At 35.0% G+C, this 19096-nt stretch overlaps 2 protein-coding genes across 2 annotated transcripts; both read left to right on the forward strand.

Moving 5' to 3' along the window:
* Positions 1 to 610: 610 nt before the first annotated feature.
* Positions 611 to 4670, forward strand: LOC125263954 (macrophage mannose receptor 1-like). Its single transcript, XM_048183155.1, has 4 exons — positions 611 to 965; positions 2158 to 2487; positions 2708 to 2796; positions 4215 to 4670. The coding sequence occupies exons 1-4, from the start codon at positions 611 to 613 to the stop codon at positions 4347 to 4349; spliced, it is 909 nt and encodes a 302-aa protein (XP_048039112.1). The 3' UTR covers positions 4350 to 4670.
* A 6609-nt stretch (positions 4671 to 11279) lies between these two features.
* On the forward strand, positions 11280 to 13254 carry si:dkeyp-74b6.2 (cerebellin-1). The gene is made up of 3 exons (XM_048183509.1): positions 11280 to 11561; positions 11651 to 11770; positions 12099 to 13254. Exons 1-3 carry the CDS (start codon positions 11280 to 11282, stop codon positions 12294 to 12296), a joined length of 600 nt encoding a protein of 199 aa, XP_048039466.1. The 3' UTR covers positions 12297 to 13254.
* Positions 13255 to 19096: the final 5842 nt, after the last annotated feature.

Raw genomic sequence — 19096 nt, forward strand, 5'->3', positions numbered from 1 at the left:
TTTGCATGCAGTTAAAGAGAATATTAAAGCTTAGGAAGACTCATAAAACCATGAGAGAAGAAAAGAGGAGGAGAAGATCACACAGGTTTGTGTTTTTAAAAACATATTGGACAATAATCAGTAGGAGTTAATGCATTTTTTTCTGAAATATGTAATCTTGTTGTTTCAGATAATGGAGCACAAACTATTTACACTCCTTGTTTTCATTGGTAGGTTCCCTTCAACGTGCACGTACAAAAATATCTTCTAAGAGCGTTTATTTCTGAAATGTTCTCAGAACATTCAAAAGTTTTTAAATGTTTTAAGTGTTTTTTCTTGGTTATGTGAATGTTAAGGGAACGTTCCCTTTTCAAACATTATAGGAATGTTACTTTTTAATGTTCTCTAATGTTCTGAAACAAGTAGCAACATTCATTGTGCTTGAGAACATTATTAAAGAACATAACTTTGAATGAATGTTCTATTAACATTACTGGAAGAAAGTTTGTTCATAACTTTGAGTGAACCTTGCCAGAACGTTCCCTCAACGTTAATTTTATTTTTATCCTTTATCGATTATTATTGGTCTTTTTTTCTAGGTTTTTCCACCTTACCAGTCTATCAGTGGCCTATGAACGTCTACTACTTTGTGCCAGAATTAAAAACATTCGTTGAGGCGCAGCAGTACTGCAGAGAGACCTACACAGACCTGGCAACTATTGAAAGCATGGATGATCTGAGTTTACTTGCGACCGGACAGGTCACGTCCAGCGGCGCGTGGATCGGGCTGATGAAAGGCAGCACTTTCTACTGGAACTGGGCTCTGTCAGACGGACGCTTTTATAGAGAAGGAGAGAGAGAATACAGAAACTGGGCACCTTTCAAGCCCGACACAATATATTATCAAGACTGTGTCATCATGACTTACAAAGGACAGTTTGAAAACACCAACTGCCTCAATACCTTCAACTTCATCTGTTTTGATGGTGAGTAAAGGTGGGCCTTATGACAAAAAAATTATATCAGGATTGTTTACACGCAGGATCACGATTGTGTTTTATGTTAGTCAAGACAATTTTGCTGAGCAGTATAGCCAAAATAATTTCCCTGATGAAAAATGACAGCCCTCCAAAACAAAAGAACATTTGAGAAACAATCCCATTTAATATTTTGGAGTAGAGCATGACGTTTTAAAAGTGTTTGTTCAATACACTTTTATTATGTTTAACTATAACTAAAACCAAATATACATAAAATAAACATTAAAAAAAAATTAAGTACTGCATTAAATAAAACTAAAAACAAAAATAATATAGTCAAATTGGGGGGGCAAGTATGATAAAAAATAAATAATTATTTAAACTTTAACTAAAAATAAAATGAAAACAGAAAAAAAAAAACTTATCATTAACTAAAAGTAAAACCATAAAATAACATTTTCATTACTTATAAACAACTGAAATATTATATAAAAAATAAAGATTTTATTTTAGCTCTTTCCAAGGCAACATTTCTCATTTTTGTTTAGTTTAAGTTGAAGTACTAAAATAACTAAAACTAAAAATCTAGACTATCTATCTAGACATCTAGACATTCCCTAATACAGCGTTTCACCATCCTCCATCACTGCCGTCATACACTGGAAACGATTTGGTGTAGGACTTATACTTTGAAACCATTTTTGCTAGTAAATTTCAATTACAAAGAAACAGCAAAGGGTACATTAAAAAAGTGGAATTCTGAAGTTGAAAAACTAAAATAGTATTTCCTTGTAAAATGCATTCAATCTTTGAAAAATCTTTTCTTTTTTACAGCGTATGACAGACATAATAATGATAAAAATGACAACAAAATGACAAATTTTAACTAAAATCAAAACAGAAAATATAAATCTCCAATTCAAATATTAACATTGATTGAGATACTATTATAGGTTTTATTAATATTCTGCATAAGTTTTTTTATTTTTATTTAATATACATGTTAATGTTTGTTAAAGTTTTACTAATTGTCATTTTTATTCGTTTTTTTTTTTTCATGTCTACATAGTATTAATTATTTAGTTAAACTAAAATAATTCAGCTAAATGCCAAGGTATTTCTCTTTTTTTTTTTTTGTATATTTTTAGTTTTAGTTTAACTGCTATACGCTGCTAACCTGCATCTTATGCTCTTATAGCAAACAATATTGAGCAGCAATACTTCTACATCAGCTTTCTGTACACATGGAGAGAAGCTCAGAGATACTGCAGACGGTATCACACAGATCTGGTCAGCGTGAGGAACCAGGGAGAGAACCAAGAGATCCAGCAGCTCATTCCCACAGAAGGATCCGCATACATCGGCCTCTTCAAAGACTCTTACATCTGGTCCGACAACAGCGGGTCTTCCTTCAGAAACTGGGATTCATTTCAGCCAGGTTTGATCGGAGATTGTGTTGCGTTAGTGGAGGAAAGATTTTGGAAGACGATGCTCTGCAGCAGACAGAAACCATTCTTCTGCTATCACAGTGAGTGTTTCGTCATTTACAAATGGTTTGACACTTATAACTATTAATGTTATGCACCATGTCAAAACTTAGTTCAGCCAAAAATATTTTGCCATCATTTATATCAGAAAAGTACAAATTTGAATGACATGAGCACAAGTAAACGATGACAGAATGATCATTGACAACTACAGATATAATTTTTTTTTAGTAAATACTGCTTTGTAATGTTTTGTTCAAGTTCATATGAAGAGGCAAATACTGAGACTGGAGGTGAAATCTGGTCTGAATGTGAATGATCCTGATATAAAGACGGCCATCTTAACTGAGGTGAGTCACTTTAGCACACAGACAACAATCCCTCAACAACTTCTTATAACTTCACCTAAAGGTGGCGTAAATGTGTGCAAAATGTAATTGTGCACTACTAAATATTTAACCACTGCAACATTAATTTAAAAACAACCTAGACCTAAGTTAAATTACAGAAACCTCTGTCTGTCAGTATCATCAACCTCATAAGATGTAATTCTTTGTTTAAATACATAACTATAATGCACATTTTTAATAACTACACATTACTTTACGAAGTGCTTAAAATCTACAAGACAAGTATTTCCTTACAAACTAATGGAGCAACCAAATTAAGAACAAAGTCATCTCTAAACCCCTACTGTAAACTTTACATCACAATTGTAAATTCAGACCTTAGACTAACACATTTATACACTACAAACAGCATTAAAACAAAAAAATAAAAATGTTTTCATTTAGTATTTGTGTACAGTTTCTAACTAGCTATATTTCTAATCCTTCTGTCAAATATTTGAGGGCGATCAGGGTCATATGACCAAGAACAATTGATAAATGTTTTAATATTGATTAAACAGTTTTATGGGTATCGTTTCACAAAAACATTAAGTATTTAAAAGTTAATTGAAGATTTATTTACTATATACGGTTACAACCGCTAGGGGTCAGCCGTAACAGAAAGGAAGCGAGTCTCAATACCAGAGAGATATCAAAATCAATACAAAGTTTATTTACAATGAAAATAAGGGTTGCAACGTCAGGGGCAGACACGGCCAAAATAACAAACAAAACAATCTACTTTTAGAAACTAAATTACCTTACCCCCCCAAAAAAACAAAAACAAAATACAACTTAACTTACGTACCTCCCTTAACCATAAACAAAGTGAAATTTAGATACAAAATAAATTGGCGTCAAACCCCCTACTTCCCATAAAGTGAAAGTAATATTTACAATAGTTTTTACAGTAGTATATACAAGGTTCAGGCAAACAAGTCAGATTCGGTGTTCAATAAGCGTAGTCAAACAGGCAGAGATCAAATAAACCGGGTAATCAGAATTAGTAACAATAAACAAACACTCACAATCTCTCTGGCACGACACTCTCAAACAAACGATGACGAAACGAACAGTATAATCAATGGAAGCGAAGAACGATGGCGATATGGCACAAAGTCAACGAGGCACGAGGCAAAGACTGAGTGTTTGGGGTGGTCCTTAAGTATTGGTCAGGTGTTTAGCTGGACCAATCAGTGTTTCCCAACCGGTAAGTGGAAACCACGCCCACCTGGAACACAGACACGACTATACATACAGAAAAGAGTATACACAGACAATGACAAGTGAAAACAAACAAAATACCTTAGGGTCTTAACAATACAGTAATGTTCAAAAGTTAATGTATAAATATGAAATTTACGTGTCGTGATTTTCAGATCGAGCAGAAGCTGCAGAAACTGGGAGTGATGGCGAACATCACCAGACTGGAATGGAGAGAAGCAGCAGACGGAACGGTCTTTCAGAAGAACCAGAACAAAATCAGTGTAGAGCAGATGAAAAAGAAGAGATGAACTATAAGGCCTCTTTTACCATACTTGTAAAAAGTCTTAAAATATGGTATTGCTGCATCCCTGTTTTGTTTTTATTTACCATCGGTGAAGATTTAGAATAACTTTGTTAGATTATGAAATGACACATGCAGGCCTGTATATTTAAAACAGATGTAGTGCTGTACTATGATTTGTGGTTATGGTTGTTCTTTGTAATAAAGTATGGGAGTAATTGTCTCAAATGTTTCATGGTCTTGTGTCCAGATACTAAATGGGATGTAGTGTTGAAAAAAACAATGCTTAATGCAAATAATAAAATGTAACTAACCAGATAACAGGCATATACTATTATTCCAAACAGCATTTTGCTTCAAAATTCTTTCTATAAGTATTATTTACATTTGTGCATTTAAATAAATAAATGAATCAGATCGCATGTCAAACTGCCAACGGCTGAAATTACGTGACTTTGGCGCTCCGAACAGCAGATTTGACACGCTGATTCATCTGTGCTCCGATGCTTCATGAAGCAGTGTTTTGAAATCGTCCATCACTAAATAAGTCATTATTTCGTTTTTTTTGGCACTCCAAAAATATTCTCATTGCTTTATAATATTAATATTGAACCACTGTACTCACATGAACTGATTTAAATATGTTTTTAGTACCTTTATGGATCTTGAGAGAGGAAATTGCTCCCTATGGAGGCCATGATTTCAACTAAAATATTTTAATTTGTGTTCTGAAGATTAACGAAGGTCTTACGGGTGTGGAACGGCATGAGGGTAAGTAATAAATGACAGAATTTTCATTTTTGGGTGAACTAACCCTTTAGCAGATGCTTTTATCCATAGCAACTTACAAAAGCAAATTTGTCACAGAGTCCAAATAGCTCAATCACATACTCATAAAAACAGTCACCTATTGATGTAAAGATGTAAAATGCAGAAAGTGTTGCTGTAAATTTGTGTCTGGACCATGTGTGTGTTTTTTTCCTCCAGTTTAACCAAACAAACCACAGTTATGACTAATATCATGATTCTTATGTTTGGCAAGTGAGATGTCAAATAATTAAACATGCTTCATATAAACAAGAGTCAAACAAGTAGATATTCAGTGACAAAAACAAGATGTGACTTTTATCCATGAAGAATCAATCAAAAATAACATGAATGTTACAGTTTGTTTAATTGAGTACTCTAGAGGGCGCTGTGTCTGATCTTTTGCTGTTTGAACTCAACAAGGGCATTATCTAATTGTTTTGATAATTGATTCATCTGTCTCGTGTTTTAGACAACTTGGATCATGTACCTTTCCCACAGTAGGTCACTCTGTCTTTCTTTAGGGGAGTGTTTAATTATTTCTTGGGCTTCAATTTCTGACTTTCTTTGTGTCTTGGGCTTTTACTATTGTGCACATTATATACAGTACAGTTCAAAAGTTTGGAACAACTAAGATTTTTAATGTTTTTAAAAGAAGTTTTGTCTGCTCACCAAGGCTACATTTATTTAATTAAAAATACAGTAAAAACAGTAATATTGTGAAATATTATTACAATTTAAAATAACTGTTTTCTATTTGAATATATTTCACAAAGTAATTTATTCCTGTGATGCAAAGCTGAATTTTCAGCATCATTACTCCAGTCTTCAGTGTCACATGATCCTTCAGAAATCATTCTAATATGCTGATCTGCTGCTCAATAAACATTTACAATTGTACAAAATATTTGTGTACAATATTTTTTTTCAGGATTATTTGTTGAATAGAAAGTTCAAAAGAACAGTGTTTATCTGAAATCTAATCTTTTGTAACATTATAAATGTCTTTACTGCCACTTTTGATTGATTTAATGCATCCTTGCTGAATAAAAGTATTAATTTCTATAATTTCTTTTCAAAAAAATAACAATAAAAATTCTTACTGACCCCAAACTTTTGAACGGTAGTGTATAATGCTACAGAAGCTTTGTATTTCAGATAAATGCTGTTCTTTTGAACTTTCTATTCATCAAGGAATCCTGAAAAAAAAAGTACACAACTGTTTTCAACATTGAAAATAATCATAAATGTTTATTGAGCAGCAGATCAGCATATTAGAATGATTTCTGAAGGATCATGTGACACTGAAGACTGGAGTAACGATGCTGAAAATTCAGCTTTGCATCACAGGAATAAATTACTTTGTCAAATATATTCAAATAGAAAACAGTTATTTTAAATTGTAATAATATTTCACAATATTACTGTTTTTTACTGTATTTTTAAGTAAATAAATGTAGCCTTGGTGAGCAGACGAAACTTCTTTTAAAAACATCAAAAATCTTAGTGGTTCCAAACTTTTGGACTGTACTGTATATATATATATATATATATATATATATATATATATATATATATACAGCCCATGTGATATATCCTTTTTTAGGCTCTCACCGCACTGTAGATTTATCAAAAATTGTTTGCAAAATGTTTCTATGAAGCAAATGTAATGAACTCATCTGTTATTTAGGGGAAAAAAAACAAGTTCAACACAAACAGGCCTTAAATTTGGGCTTTGCCATGACAAAGTAAGTTTTATAATTTCATATAGTTATTTTTTCCATGTTTATACATTCATGATTTCATATTTGAAACATGCATTTTTCAGCATTAATAGCACACGTACTGATGCAATGTGTTCAATCAACACAGCGCTGGAGAAATAACTGCGCTTTCATTGAGAGTGATGTTTATTGTGGTGTTTGGAAGAGGCAGAGAGCACGAACACACGGGAAGAACAGGATGGACAGAACGTGAGAGCATATGTGTACTAGTTATGATAACAGGACGAGAAAGAGTAAGAAATATTGCTGAATTTTAATGTCTGTTTGAGCGGTGGGGAACTTTGGCAGAACTCAGAAGGACAGGCTCTGTTCCAAACCCTAGTGCGCTTCCCTGTTGTGCTGTTTTGTACAACATATACAATATTCAGGCAACATGCAGATATTTGAGTGACTGAGTTTATAATCGTATAAATCCCTACACTTGACCACGCTTTGATCATTAATGAAAGGGAAGTTGTGCTAGTCTTTGCGGTAACGCTTTAGATTACAGCCCGGAAAGTACTGCGTAATTACAATGAATTTACAGCATAACTTTCAATAATTATAGTGTAACTATACAGTAAGTATGTGTAAGTACCATATGTAAAGTATTGGGAATAAAGGGGTAACAACCAGGAAAATAACAAATTATTTATACTGTAAATATTTTATAACTAAGGGGTACTTATGACATATAACTAAGGGGTAAATATGACATTACGGGCCGTAAATTGAAGTGGAGCTTGTTACCCTCTTATTTCATGTAGTTACAGGGTAAGTAATTAATAAAATGCAAACAATCTGATATCACTGACTCTGAAACCTTTATTTGAAAAACAACTTTATTAAAAACAGGTCTACAACACTTATTATTTATTTTTTTAAATCAACTTTTCATTTCAAACTCTAAAGTCCTGACAGAAAGTAACAAGTTTTGTCCATTTATTGGTTGTTGTTGTTTCTCGCTTGGCTTCCTCCTGCTCGTTTCTCAGCTGATGAATCTTAAGAAGGAATCTCATTGCTATTCTGTATTATAAGAAAATACAGTACACCCCGAAATTCATGGTTTAGGCTATTCATCTTTTCGCTTCCGACCAGCTGTCACCAGCGCCTGCATGAGAGTCGACTTCGCGTTCGATGAAGCACATTGAAATGAGCAACGTGAAGCTTTCATGACGTTCTCGCGGGAGATTCGTGTGAAACTCGCGCTAGAACTGCCGTCTCTGTTATTCTGTCTTGTTTGTTTCTCATTCTCATTATCTGTTATTCTGTGTATTTTGTTGTGAGCATTACTAAAAAACAATAAATAAATAAAAAAAAACTGACGGCATCCAACATCTGCGTGAGTTTACGCTACGTCACGCTTCAAGTTACGTCAAGCATGAACTCTCAACCCTCGCATGCACGCGCAGAAGACAGCTGGTCGAAAGTTAATATTAAAATATATGGTATTTTTCTTACAAATACGTATCGTTTCACTTCAGAAGACATCGATTCATCCATTAGGGTCTTATGGATTACTGTAGTTATTGCTGTTTGTGCTGTTTGATGCTTCGACTTTTAGGAACATGTGAGCTTGCATTATAAAGCGTTCCCAGATGATTTATTTCTGATTTATTTCCTAAAATCCTTTTTGTGTTCATCTTAAGAAGGAAAGTCGTATACATCTCAGATGGCATGAGGGTAAATGATGAGTACATTTCCGGGTGGACTGTATTTTTTAAATACAGAATAGCAAATGGGATTCCCTCTTAAGATTCATCAGTGGAAAGAAAGAAAAAGAGGAACAAGAGGAGGAGGAAGCCAAGCAAGAGAAACGAATAAGAAGTGTTGCAACTTTAAATCTGTTTTGAAATAAGTTGTTTTTCAAATAAAGTTTTCCAAGTGATATGACTGTTTGTGTTTTTATTTATTTATTTATTTTTTATTAATTACTTACCCTGTAACTACATGAAATAAGAGGGTAACAAGCTCCACTTTAATTTACGGCCCGTAATGTCGTACTTACCCTGTAACTACATGAAATAAGAGGGTAACAAGCTCCACTTTAATTTACGGCCCGTAATGTCATACCCTGTAACTACATGAAACAAGAGGGTAACAAGCTCCACTTTAATTTACGGCCCGTAATGTCATACCCTGTAACTACATGAAACAAGAGGGTAACAAGCTCCACTTTAATTTACGGCCCGTAATGTCATACCCTGTAACTACATGAAACAAGAGGGTAACAAGCTCCACTTTAATTTACGGCCCGTAATGTCATATTTACCCTGTAACTACATGAAACAAGAGTGTAACAAGCTCCACTTTAATTTACAGCCCGTAATGTCGTACTTACCCTGTAACTACATGAAATAAGAGGGTAACAAGCTCCACTTTAATTTACGGCCCGTAATGTCATACCCTGTAACTACATGAAACAAGAGTGTAACAAGCTCCACTTTAATTTACGGCCCGTAATGTCATACCCTGTAACTACATGAAACAAGAGTGTAACAAGCTCCACTTTAATTTACAGCCCGTAATGTCGTACTTACCCTGTAACTACATGAAACAAGAGGGTAACAAGCTCCACTTTAATTTACGGCCCGTAATGTCATACCCTGTAACTACATGAAACAAGAGGGTAACAAGCTCCACTTTAATTTACGGCCCGTAATGTCATACCCTGTAACTACATGAAACAAGAGGGTAACAAGCTCCACTTTAATTTACGGCCCGTAATGTCATACTTACCCTGTAACTACATGAAATAAGAGGGTAACAAGCTCCACTTTAATTTACGGCCCGTAATGTCATACTTACCCTGTAACTACATGAAACAAGAGGGTAACAAGCTCCACTTTAATTTACGGCCCGTAATGTCATACTTACCCTGTAACTACATGAAATAAGAGGGTAACAAGCTCCACTTTAATTTACGGCCCGTAATGTCATACCCTGTAACTACATGAAACAAGAGGGTAACAAGCTCCACTTTAATTTACGGCCCGTAATGTCATACTTACCCCTTAGTTATATGTCATAAGTACCCCTTAGTTATAAAATATTTACAGTATAAAATAATTTGTTATTTTCCTGGTTGTTACCCCTTTATTCCCAATACTTCACATATTGTTCCCCTATACTTACACATACTTACTGTATAGTTACACTATAATTATTGAAAGTTACGCTGTAAATTTGTTGTAATTACGCAGTACTTTCCGGGCTGTAATCTAAAGTGTTACCGTCTTTGCTCCCCTAGTGTGACGCATTTCTGAGTGAAACTGCTTCGCAAACAAGAACAAATGTAGGATGGGGCTTGATTTTGTCTGTGTGATTAGATGGTTGTGGTTTGCTATTGGTGGATTTCATGCAAGTGAAAAATGAGCCTATTTTCAAAAAAGTGGAGTGTTCCTTTACAAATCTGCAAATCTGAGGTTGCAAAAAAAATCGAAATATCGAGAAAATCGCCTTTAAAGTTGTCAAAATGAAGTCCTTAGCAATGAATATCCACTCACATAAATATTTTTTGATATATTCACAATAGAAAATTTACAAAATATCTTCATGGAACATGATCTTTAATATCCTAATGATTTTTGGCATAAAAGAAAAATCAATAATTTTGACCCTTACAATGCATTGTTGGCTAAATAAACCTGTGTGACTTATGATTGGTCCAGGATCACAAATATCTTCATTTGTGTTGTGAAGATGAACGAAAGTCTTGCAGGTTTGGAATGACGTGAGGGCGAGTAATAAATGACAGAAATTTCATTTTTGGGTGAACTAACCCTTTAACTGAAATAAATTATATATACATACAAAAACTTATTTTATTACAGCTAGCTGCCAAGGCAACATATTTTTCATTTAGTTTAAGTTGATATACTAAAATAATTAAAACTGAAAAATAATAAAAAACTATATAGACACATCAAAAAATGATGAAAAAACAAAACTAATTCAAAATATGAATAAAAATTAAAATAGCATCTCAATGACACTAAAATAACACTGGTGTATGCGTGTGTGTGGGAATGTTGGGAAGCATGATGGGAAGGCAGATGGTCTCCTCATGAGGGACGTCTCGTCCAGATGGCATGTGTGTGTGTGTGTGTGTGTTGTGGTGATACAGTGACTTACACAGTGATCTCACAACACACAGAAACACTGAAGAGCAAAATAACCCAATGTCTCATGTAACCGCACACAATCAGACTCGCTCTGCGCTGAGATCTGGACTCTGGTTCATTAGTGGGTCACCGCTGGATATTTGGACCCGTCTGCATTTGTTTTGGACCTGCAGGAGAAGCAGGTGAAACACACCGCGAGACGTCAACATATTCAAACACTCGAGTGGATCAGGATCGGTCAGGATGGGCGGCTCACGCTTTGCCCGCTGCACCTCGCTGCTCGCTGGGCTCCTCTGTCTGATCGGCCCCCTGCTGGTTTGGGGCCAAAATGACACGGAGCCCATCGTGCTGGAGGGAAAGTGTTTAGTCGTGTGCGACTCCACTCCAACCACAGAGCCGGCCGGGAACGCTTTGGGAATGTCGGTGCGCTCCGGAAGCGGCCGCATCGCTTTCTCGGCCGTCCGGAACAACAATCATGAACCGTCTGAGATGAGCAACCGCACCATGACCATATACTTTGACCAGGTAATGATGTGTGAAATATGTGATCGATGCTTTAGCCGTTTTATCAGCAGTGCGTGAAGCAACCAGTGTCTTTTTGTGGTCTGTTGAAGGTTCTGGTGAACGTTGGCAGTCATTTCGATCCGGCGCGGAGCGTTTTCCTGGCTCCTAGAAAAGGAGTGTACAGCTTCAGTTTCAATGTGGTCAAAGTCTACAACAGGCAAACAATACAGGTGAGTCCAAAGATCCAGGTCTCTTATGAAGAATTTCATGAGGAACTTCATTTTTATGTCCTTTTCTAGTCAAGCCAGCTTTATTTCTGCAGATAAGCAGGAATATAACAGTATTAAGTTCCAAAATGATAAATGATCCACAGTTTATTTCACATAGACCGATGTTCTGATGAAAAAATGACCTAAGTACTGAGAAATGTGCCCTAGCAAATATATATATATATATATATATATATATATATATATATATATATATATATATATATAAAGTTTAAAACATAATATTGCAAAATCATTAAAAGTCTTTACTTTCTGACTCTCCGCCCAGGTGAGTCTCGTGATGAACGGTTGGCCGGTGATCTCCGCCTTCGCTGGCGATCAGGACGTGACACGTGAGGCAGCGACCAACGCCGGTCTGGTTACCATGGAGAGAGGAGATAAGGCCTACCTCAAACTGGAGAGAGGAAACCTGATGGGCGGCTGGAAATACTCCACCTTCTCTGGGTTCCTTGTTTTTCCTCTATAGAAATAGAAGTTTACGTGGAAAATAGAGACATTGATAGAAAGAGCAATTTCAGCAGAGAGACGTTTGTAGGAGAAAGAGTTCATAACGATGATTCTTCAGCCTGTTCTTTTCATGTAGGCCTACTTACCTTCGCTGATGGACTTCTTTCCTCTGCAACCTTTCTTTTTTGCATGAACCTGCTTGTTAATATGCGATTAAAGAGGCTATATGTAGAATTCAGAGACCCTTGTTATTAGCGACACCGGTGGCCGTTCAATGAACTGCAGCAGCAACTTACTGCTCGTGCTCGCACTCGTGCACACATAATGCACGAGAGACTGGTCTCTTTTTTTAAGTTTCATTACAAGCTGTTCACACATTGGCATAAAAAAAAGCAATTAATGCTCAAAAATTCATACATATAGCCCCTTTAACGTTATATTGCGCTTTCAGGGTACAAAATGGGATTTAAAAATGCTTGATTTTCAACAAATAATCTGTGAAAAGTGCTGAATGTTCAGATCATAACCTCAGGATGTCAAACTAAATATAATTTGAGCTCTTCTGATTTAATTTTGTTTGAGGTTTGTAACCTCGTAACCTGAATTTAGGACAAAGTTTAAAACCTTGATTTTTGTCATTTTCAAACAAACATGTATAACGAACAAATAAAATGTCAAGAAAAAAACACTTGGTTGGTTGGGGAAACAAGGACACAAAAAAGTGTGTATGCGGACTGTAAACAAAATGTAGAACTCGGATATTATGTTTTTGGTAATTAAAATGAATAATTATAAAAAAATTTCAAATATGAGTTCAACAGATTATATCACAATGATTTTAATTGTTAGATGCATTTGAGTCGTCTGAGCTTGGACAGGCCAAAAATCACCAAATTTAAGGGAGGGATCCAGACATTTTGTGTGTTTAAAACAAATCTTCCCAACTAAATAAAAGTTTGATGTCTTGAAGCATGACAGACTCTAGATTGGAACTTCCTTTGTTTTTGAAAGAATATAGGTTTATAATTTCGGCCATCATATTGATAAATGTTCATTACAAAAATAATTATCAATTTTCATGATATTCTGATAAATCCCTATAAAACATCTTAAGGCAAGATGTAAGTGTTACTGAAGTGACAAAAAAAACTTTTCTGGACAGTTTTGAGATTTTGGTCTATTTTGTTTCCAAAGTGGAAAGAAAACATCCAAAATACACATTTATGAATTTATTTTATCACACTTTATCACACACAACATTTGCTTCTGTTGATTACAATGCATATTTTAAAGGCCGTTTCCAGAAAAGTTTTTTTCTCCACTTCAGTAACACTTACATGCACCAAAACTTACAATTTTATTCCTATCTATATTCTGAAGGTTTTTACTGTGGGGTTTGTTCATATATCATTCACCTGATTTTATACAACATTTTATTCTTTTTTCTGTCCGTTGACAGTATTTTCTGATTTATCTGATTTGATAAAAAAAAAAAGAACTCCAAAATACCTTTAACTCTAATATGTAATGAAATCAAACAAGAATTTTGAACCTGTCTTCACCCAGTGTTCAGATTTCAGTTCTGGAAATGTATACAAATTTGTGCATATTTAATTAGATGTTTCTTTTGCATGTAACGTTTCAGAGAACCCCTAATACAAAACAGTTATCTTAAATGTACAGTGATTAATCAACTGGGTTACATTTAGTAACATTTCTTACCCTATTCACCTGTAGTGTCTTGCCTTAAAATCGACTCATGATTCATCTTTTTTCATTCTGCCATGAAGGTCAGAGTGTAAACGGACACAAGTGGCTGCAGTGTCTATTTATCATCATTATCTGCCATCTGTTGTTCTGGCTACAGACGTCAGAGCCAAAGAAGCAACTTCCTCCAAACCGTCCGAGGACAGCAGGTCTGAGAGTCGATGCTGGCGGCATGATAAAACTCACACACTCTTTTCTGGCACTGCATGTTCTCTGTTTGTCATGAGGCACCTAACGGAATTATTTCGCATATTAAAAGAGAATGTTAGAATTAGGAATATGCACGGAAAACGTAACTATTTTAGGAGGTTTTTCATACAATTTTGTATGAAATCGATGATGTGAATCATACTTTTAGAGCGTTTGTGTCAGTAGGTAGGGATCCAAGGAAATGTCCTGAAATGGTTTTCTACTTATTTATAGGACAGAAGTTCTATAGTACTATTGGGAAAAAAAAATAATCTCTGATTCTGCAGTCTGTGTTTGTGAGGTTCCTCAGGGGTCAATTATGGGGCCAAAACTGATTTCTTTGTACATGCTACCACTCGGCTGAACCACTTTTAACTTTTACAAAATGCAGCAATTAGGCTTTTGACTGGGACAGGAAGCAGGTCAGAGTTTCTCCAGTGCTAACCTGTTTTATGTTTTTGGTTCTTTGTTATTGATGCTGTTGAAAAGTAGTTTTAATGGAAAGCACTTTAGCCAAATTGAGTTGTTTTCAACCCATTAACCGTCACCCCCCTTTTTGAGCACAGATGTGAAAATGCACTATCCAAACTTATGGTAGTGCAAACATGGCTGTAATTCATGAATGCTTTGGAAATACTTCAAAAAAAAAAAAAAAAAAAAAAAGTTATAAAAGTTATAAAAGTTAACAGAATAAATCATTTTTATTTTAAACAAAATATATATTTTACAAAACAATTTTTACACTAAAATTGCTATAAAATCAAGGCCATATGTCTAACCACGTTGTGTTCCAAATTTGAAGTTCCCATGAGATTTTGTTTAGGCGTAGTACCAAAAATATCCACAGAGTGACACCCAAGTTCCATTGAATTTTGTTTATGTGTTCTCCTGTAACAAATGAATAAATCTCTGTTACAATATCACTTCTATCACTAAACAGTTGCCAAATATGGAACCTTGAGTCTCAGACCTTTCCGATGATATGTGTTTTGTCCAGATTAGAGAACATTTTGATTATAAAATATTTAAAATACATTTTGAAATTTGAAACATGACACCACCCACTAGGGGGAGGTGTTCGCTGAAAGGTTTTTAAGTACTGTGCGAATTAAGAAGGTTTGAATTAAGAAAAAAGCAAGCTTTCAAATGATACCTAATTTATGATGACTACTAAAACATGAAATAGGAAAAAAAGGCAATAAAGCATCCCGAAAGTGGGACAGTGACAGTTGCTATACAAATAAATAAATAAATATGAAAATTGTAAGATTTTTAGGAAAAAGATTAGCATGATTTTTAGCATGATGTAAACAACCATCAGCTGGGGTGTAAGCAGATTGTACGAAACCTTGCATGCAAAATTACACTGAAATGCTAAGATGACCGTAGCTTTAGCTACCAACTCGTAGAAACGAAGTTACGAATTGCAACAACCACATTTTTGATTCGTTGGTTGGTTGTCTAGGTGATATATAAACGTGCAAACACAATTACTGTTGCTCAGTGAAATCCAGTCATTCCAGTAGGAATCAGCGCGATCGGGAGTATCGTAAGGGCGAGTTCTGCACACAGATTTCACTCGTATTCAAGTTTGTCAAGCTGATCTCCAGAAACTAAGCTGCTTGGTTTGAAAGTGTGAGCTGTGCTTCATACATCGCTATGATATTGACAATGAAAAAATGATATGATGTTGGTATACGATGTTGACAATGGACCTGTTTTTGCACGTGGAATTTTACTGAAATTCCTTTAGCGTTACCGTAGCTGTGGTTGCCAATTTAAGTTACGAATTGCAACAACGACATTTTTGACTAGTCGGTTGGTTGTATAGTGGATCCACGAAAAAGTTCAGAGAAAATAACATTTAATATGAAAATGGATATAAACAATATAACCAAATCACTATAACAAAATAAATAGCCTAAGTTACAGAATTTGTCATTGCGTTTTTATTCTGATTTCTAACGACAGGTCTTTAATGAGGAGATTATTGGCTCTTTAGTAAATTATATTTTGTTCCTCTTCAGGTTTATACAACTACAGGTGCTGGTCATATAATTAGAATATCGTGAAAAAGTTCATTTTTTTATTGTAAATTATTTTAAAAAATGAAACTTTCATATATTCTAGATTCCCTACATGTAAAGTAAAACATTTCAAAAGTTTTTTTTTTTTAAATTTTGATGATTAGAGCGTACAGCTCATGAAAGTCCAAAATCCAGTATCTCAAAATATTAGAATATTTCCTAAGATCAATCAAAAAATTGATTTTCAAAACAGAAAAGTTCAAGTTCTTTAAAGTATGTTCATTTGTGCACTCAATACTTGGTCGGCAGCACATATTACAGCAAATGACTTGCTCTAGCACAAATTACAGCATCAGTGAAGTGTGGCATGGAAGTGATCAGCCTGTGGCACTGCTGAGGCACTATTGAGCCTTCAGATCATCTGCATATTGTTGGATCGACTGTTTCTCATCTTTCTCTTGAAAATATCCCATAGATTCAGGGGTCAGGCATGTTGGCTGGCCAATAAAACACAGTAATATCATGGTCAGCAAACCACTTGGAAGTGGTTTTTGCACTGTGGGCAGGTGCTAAAGTCCTGCTGGAAAAGGAAATCAGCATCTCCATAAAGCTTGTCAGCAGATGGAAGCATAAAGTGCTCCAAAATCTCCTGGAAGGTGGCTGCATTGACTTTGCACTTGATAAAACACAATGGACCGACACCAGCAGATGTCACGGCCCCCCAAATCATTACTAACTTCAGAAACTTCACACTAGACTTCAAGCAGCTTGGATTCTGTGCCTCTCCAGTCTTCCTTCAGACTCTGGGACCATGATTTCAACATGAAATGCAAAATTTACTTTTATCTGAAAAGAGGACTTTTGACCACTATTCACTGTCCAGTTCTTTTTCTCCTTAGCCCAGGTAAGATGCTTCTGACGTTGTTTCTGTTTCAGAAGTGGCTTGGTAGTCCTTTTCCTGAAGATGTCTGAGTGTGGTGACTCTTGATGTGCTGACTCCGGCTTCATTTGACTCATTGTGAAGCTCTCCCAAGTGTTTCAATCGGCTTTACTTGACAGTATTCTCAAGCTTGTGGTCATCCCTGTTGCTTGTGCACCTTTGCCTACCCAATTTCTTCCTTCTAGTCAACTTTGCATTAAATATGCTTTGATACATCACTCTGTAAACAGCCACCACATTAAGTAATGACCATCTCTGACTTACTCTCTTTGTGGAGGGTGTCAATGATTGTCTCCTGGACCATTGCCAAGTCAGCAGTCTTCCCCATTAGTGTGGTTTCAAAGAACAAGAGATACCCGGAATTTATACTGTAGGGATGGTCATTTAATGAAACTTAAATATTCTAATATTTTGAGATACTGGATTTTGGACTTTCATGAGCTGTACGCTCTAATCATCAAAATTTAAAAATAAAAAACTTTGAAATGTTTTACTTTACATGTAGGGAATCTAGAATATATGAAAGTTTCATTTTTAAAAATAATTTACAATAAAAAAATGAACTTTTTCACGATATTCTAATCATATGACCAGCACATGTATAGTGGCCAAAAAAAGGATATAGTGTCAAGTATTTTCCAGACAATTTTGTACATGTACCTGTATTTTTAGCATTTTTGCTGAAGAAATTTATATCCAGTTAAGAAAGGCACAAATAGTTAAGCACAAATGGCACCTCTGTGTCTAGCATTAAACAGGAATAAATATCCAAGCGTGTCTAACCGTACAGAATATGTCTTGTGTAAATGCGGTTGCCGATGGTTTTCGAGGGAACTACCGTCAGTTTCTATTATTACCGCACCCACCCACCCGTTTCACAGCATTTTGTCCAGAGCACCAGGAGAGATGCGTCACGGTGCTGATGATACGGCTCAGATTCCGGTCAGACAGATGGGAAGATGGGATTGGGAAGGTCATGATGCCAGGAGCCTGCTGACTAAACCACACGCACTGTCACTCCTGATTAGAGTAATGGATCCTCCTCGTCGCGTGACAGTACGAGCTTCATCCGATAATAAAGCGCAGGGAATATCCCAATACATACTCAGACACATCTTGGAAAAAAATATAAAAATTTAATCAAAGGTAGAAAAGTACTTTGATAGCTAGTTACAGTAGTTGATAACACAGTCACATGTCCCAAAGTCTTCAGTAAAAGATGACGGTTTAATATGATTTGAATTCGAATCTCATTTATTCACCTATTCAGGATCATATTCCTTGGGAAATCCATTTCTGCTATCTAAGAAATAAAAATCTTAATTATGACGTAAAAAGTTGAAATTATGACACAAGTGATAATTATGACAAACTAGACAAAAAAATAAATCTTGACACCTACATATGACTAATTATGAGATTAAAAAGTCAAAATTATGAGTATTTGATGATAAATTTATTTTTTATTTTGTTTATTATAATTAATGACTTTTGACTGTCAATTTCGATTTTTTTGCCACAACATTGACCTTTTGCCTCATAATTATGACTTAATATGCCATAATTTTGCCTTTTTCAATTATGGTTTACAAAAGCATGATTTAAATTCTTATGTGGCAGAAATGGATTACATATATTTCACTTCAAAATCAAAAGAAAGATAAAAAAATTATATATTTTGAATAAAGAAAATGAAAACTTAGGAGCATCAGATTTTTTTTGTTTGCATTGTGACATTTTCATGACAGTTAAACACATTTTCACAATTTACTTTTCATTAATGTAACGCAAAAAATCTAATATTTTTCACTGTAATACACTCATGAAAATCAACATAAAATCTGGTACAATAAACATTAATATGTTGTGCATTTACTATTGTACTTCAAAATGTAT

Source organism: Megalobrama amblycephala, linkage group LG3, assembly GCF_018812025.1.
Source record: "Megalobrama amblycephala isolate DHTTF-2021 linkage group LG3, ASM1881202v1, whole genome shotgun sequence".
Classification (NCBI taxonomy): domain Eukaryota; kingdom Metazoa; phylum Chordata; class Actinopteri; order Cypriniformes; family Xenocyprididae; genus Megalobrama; species Megalobrama amblycephala.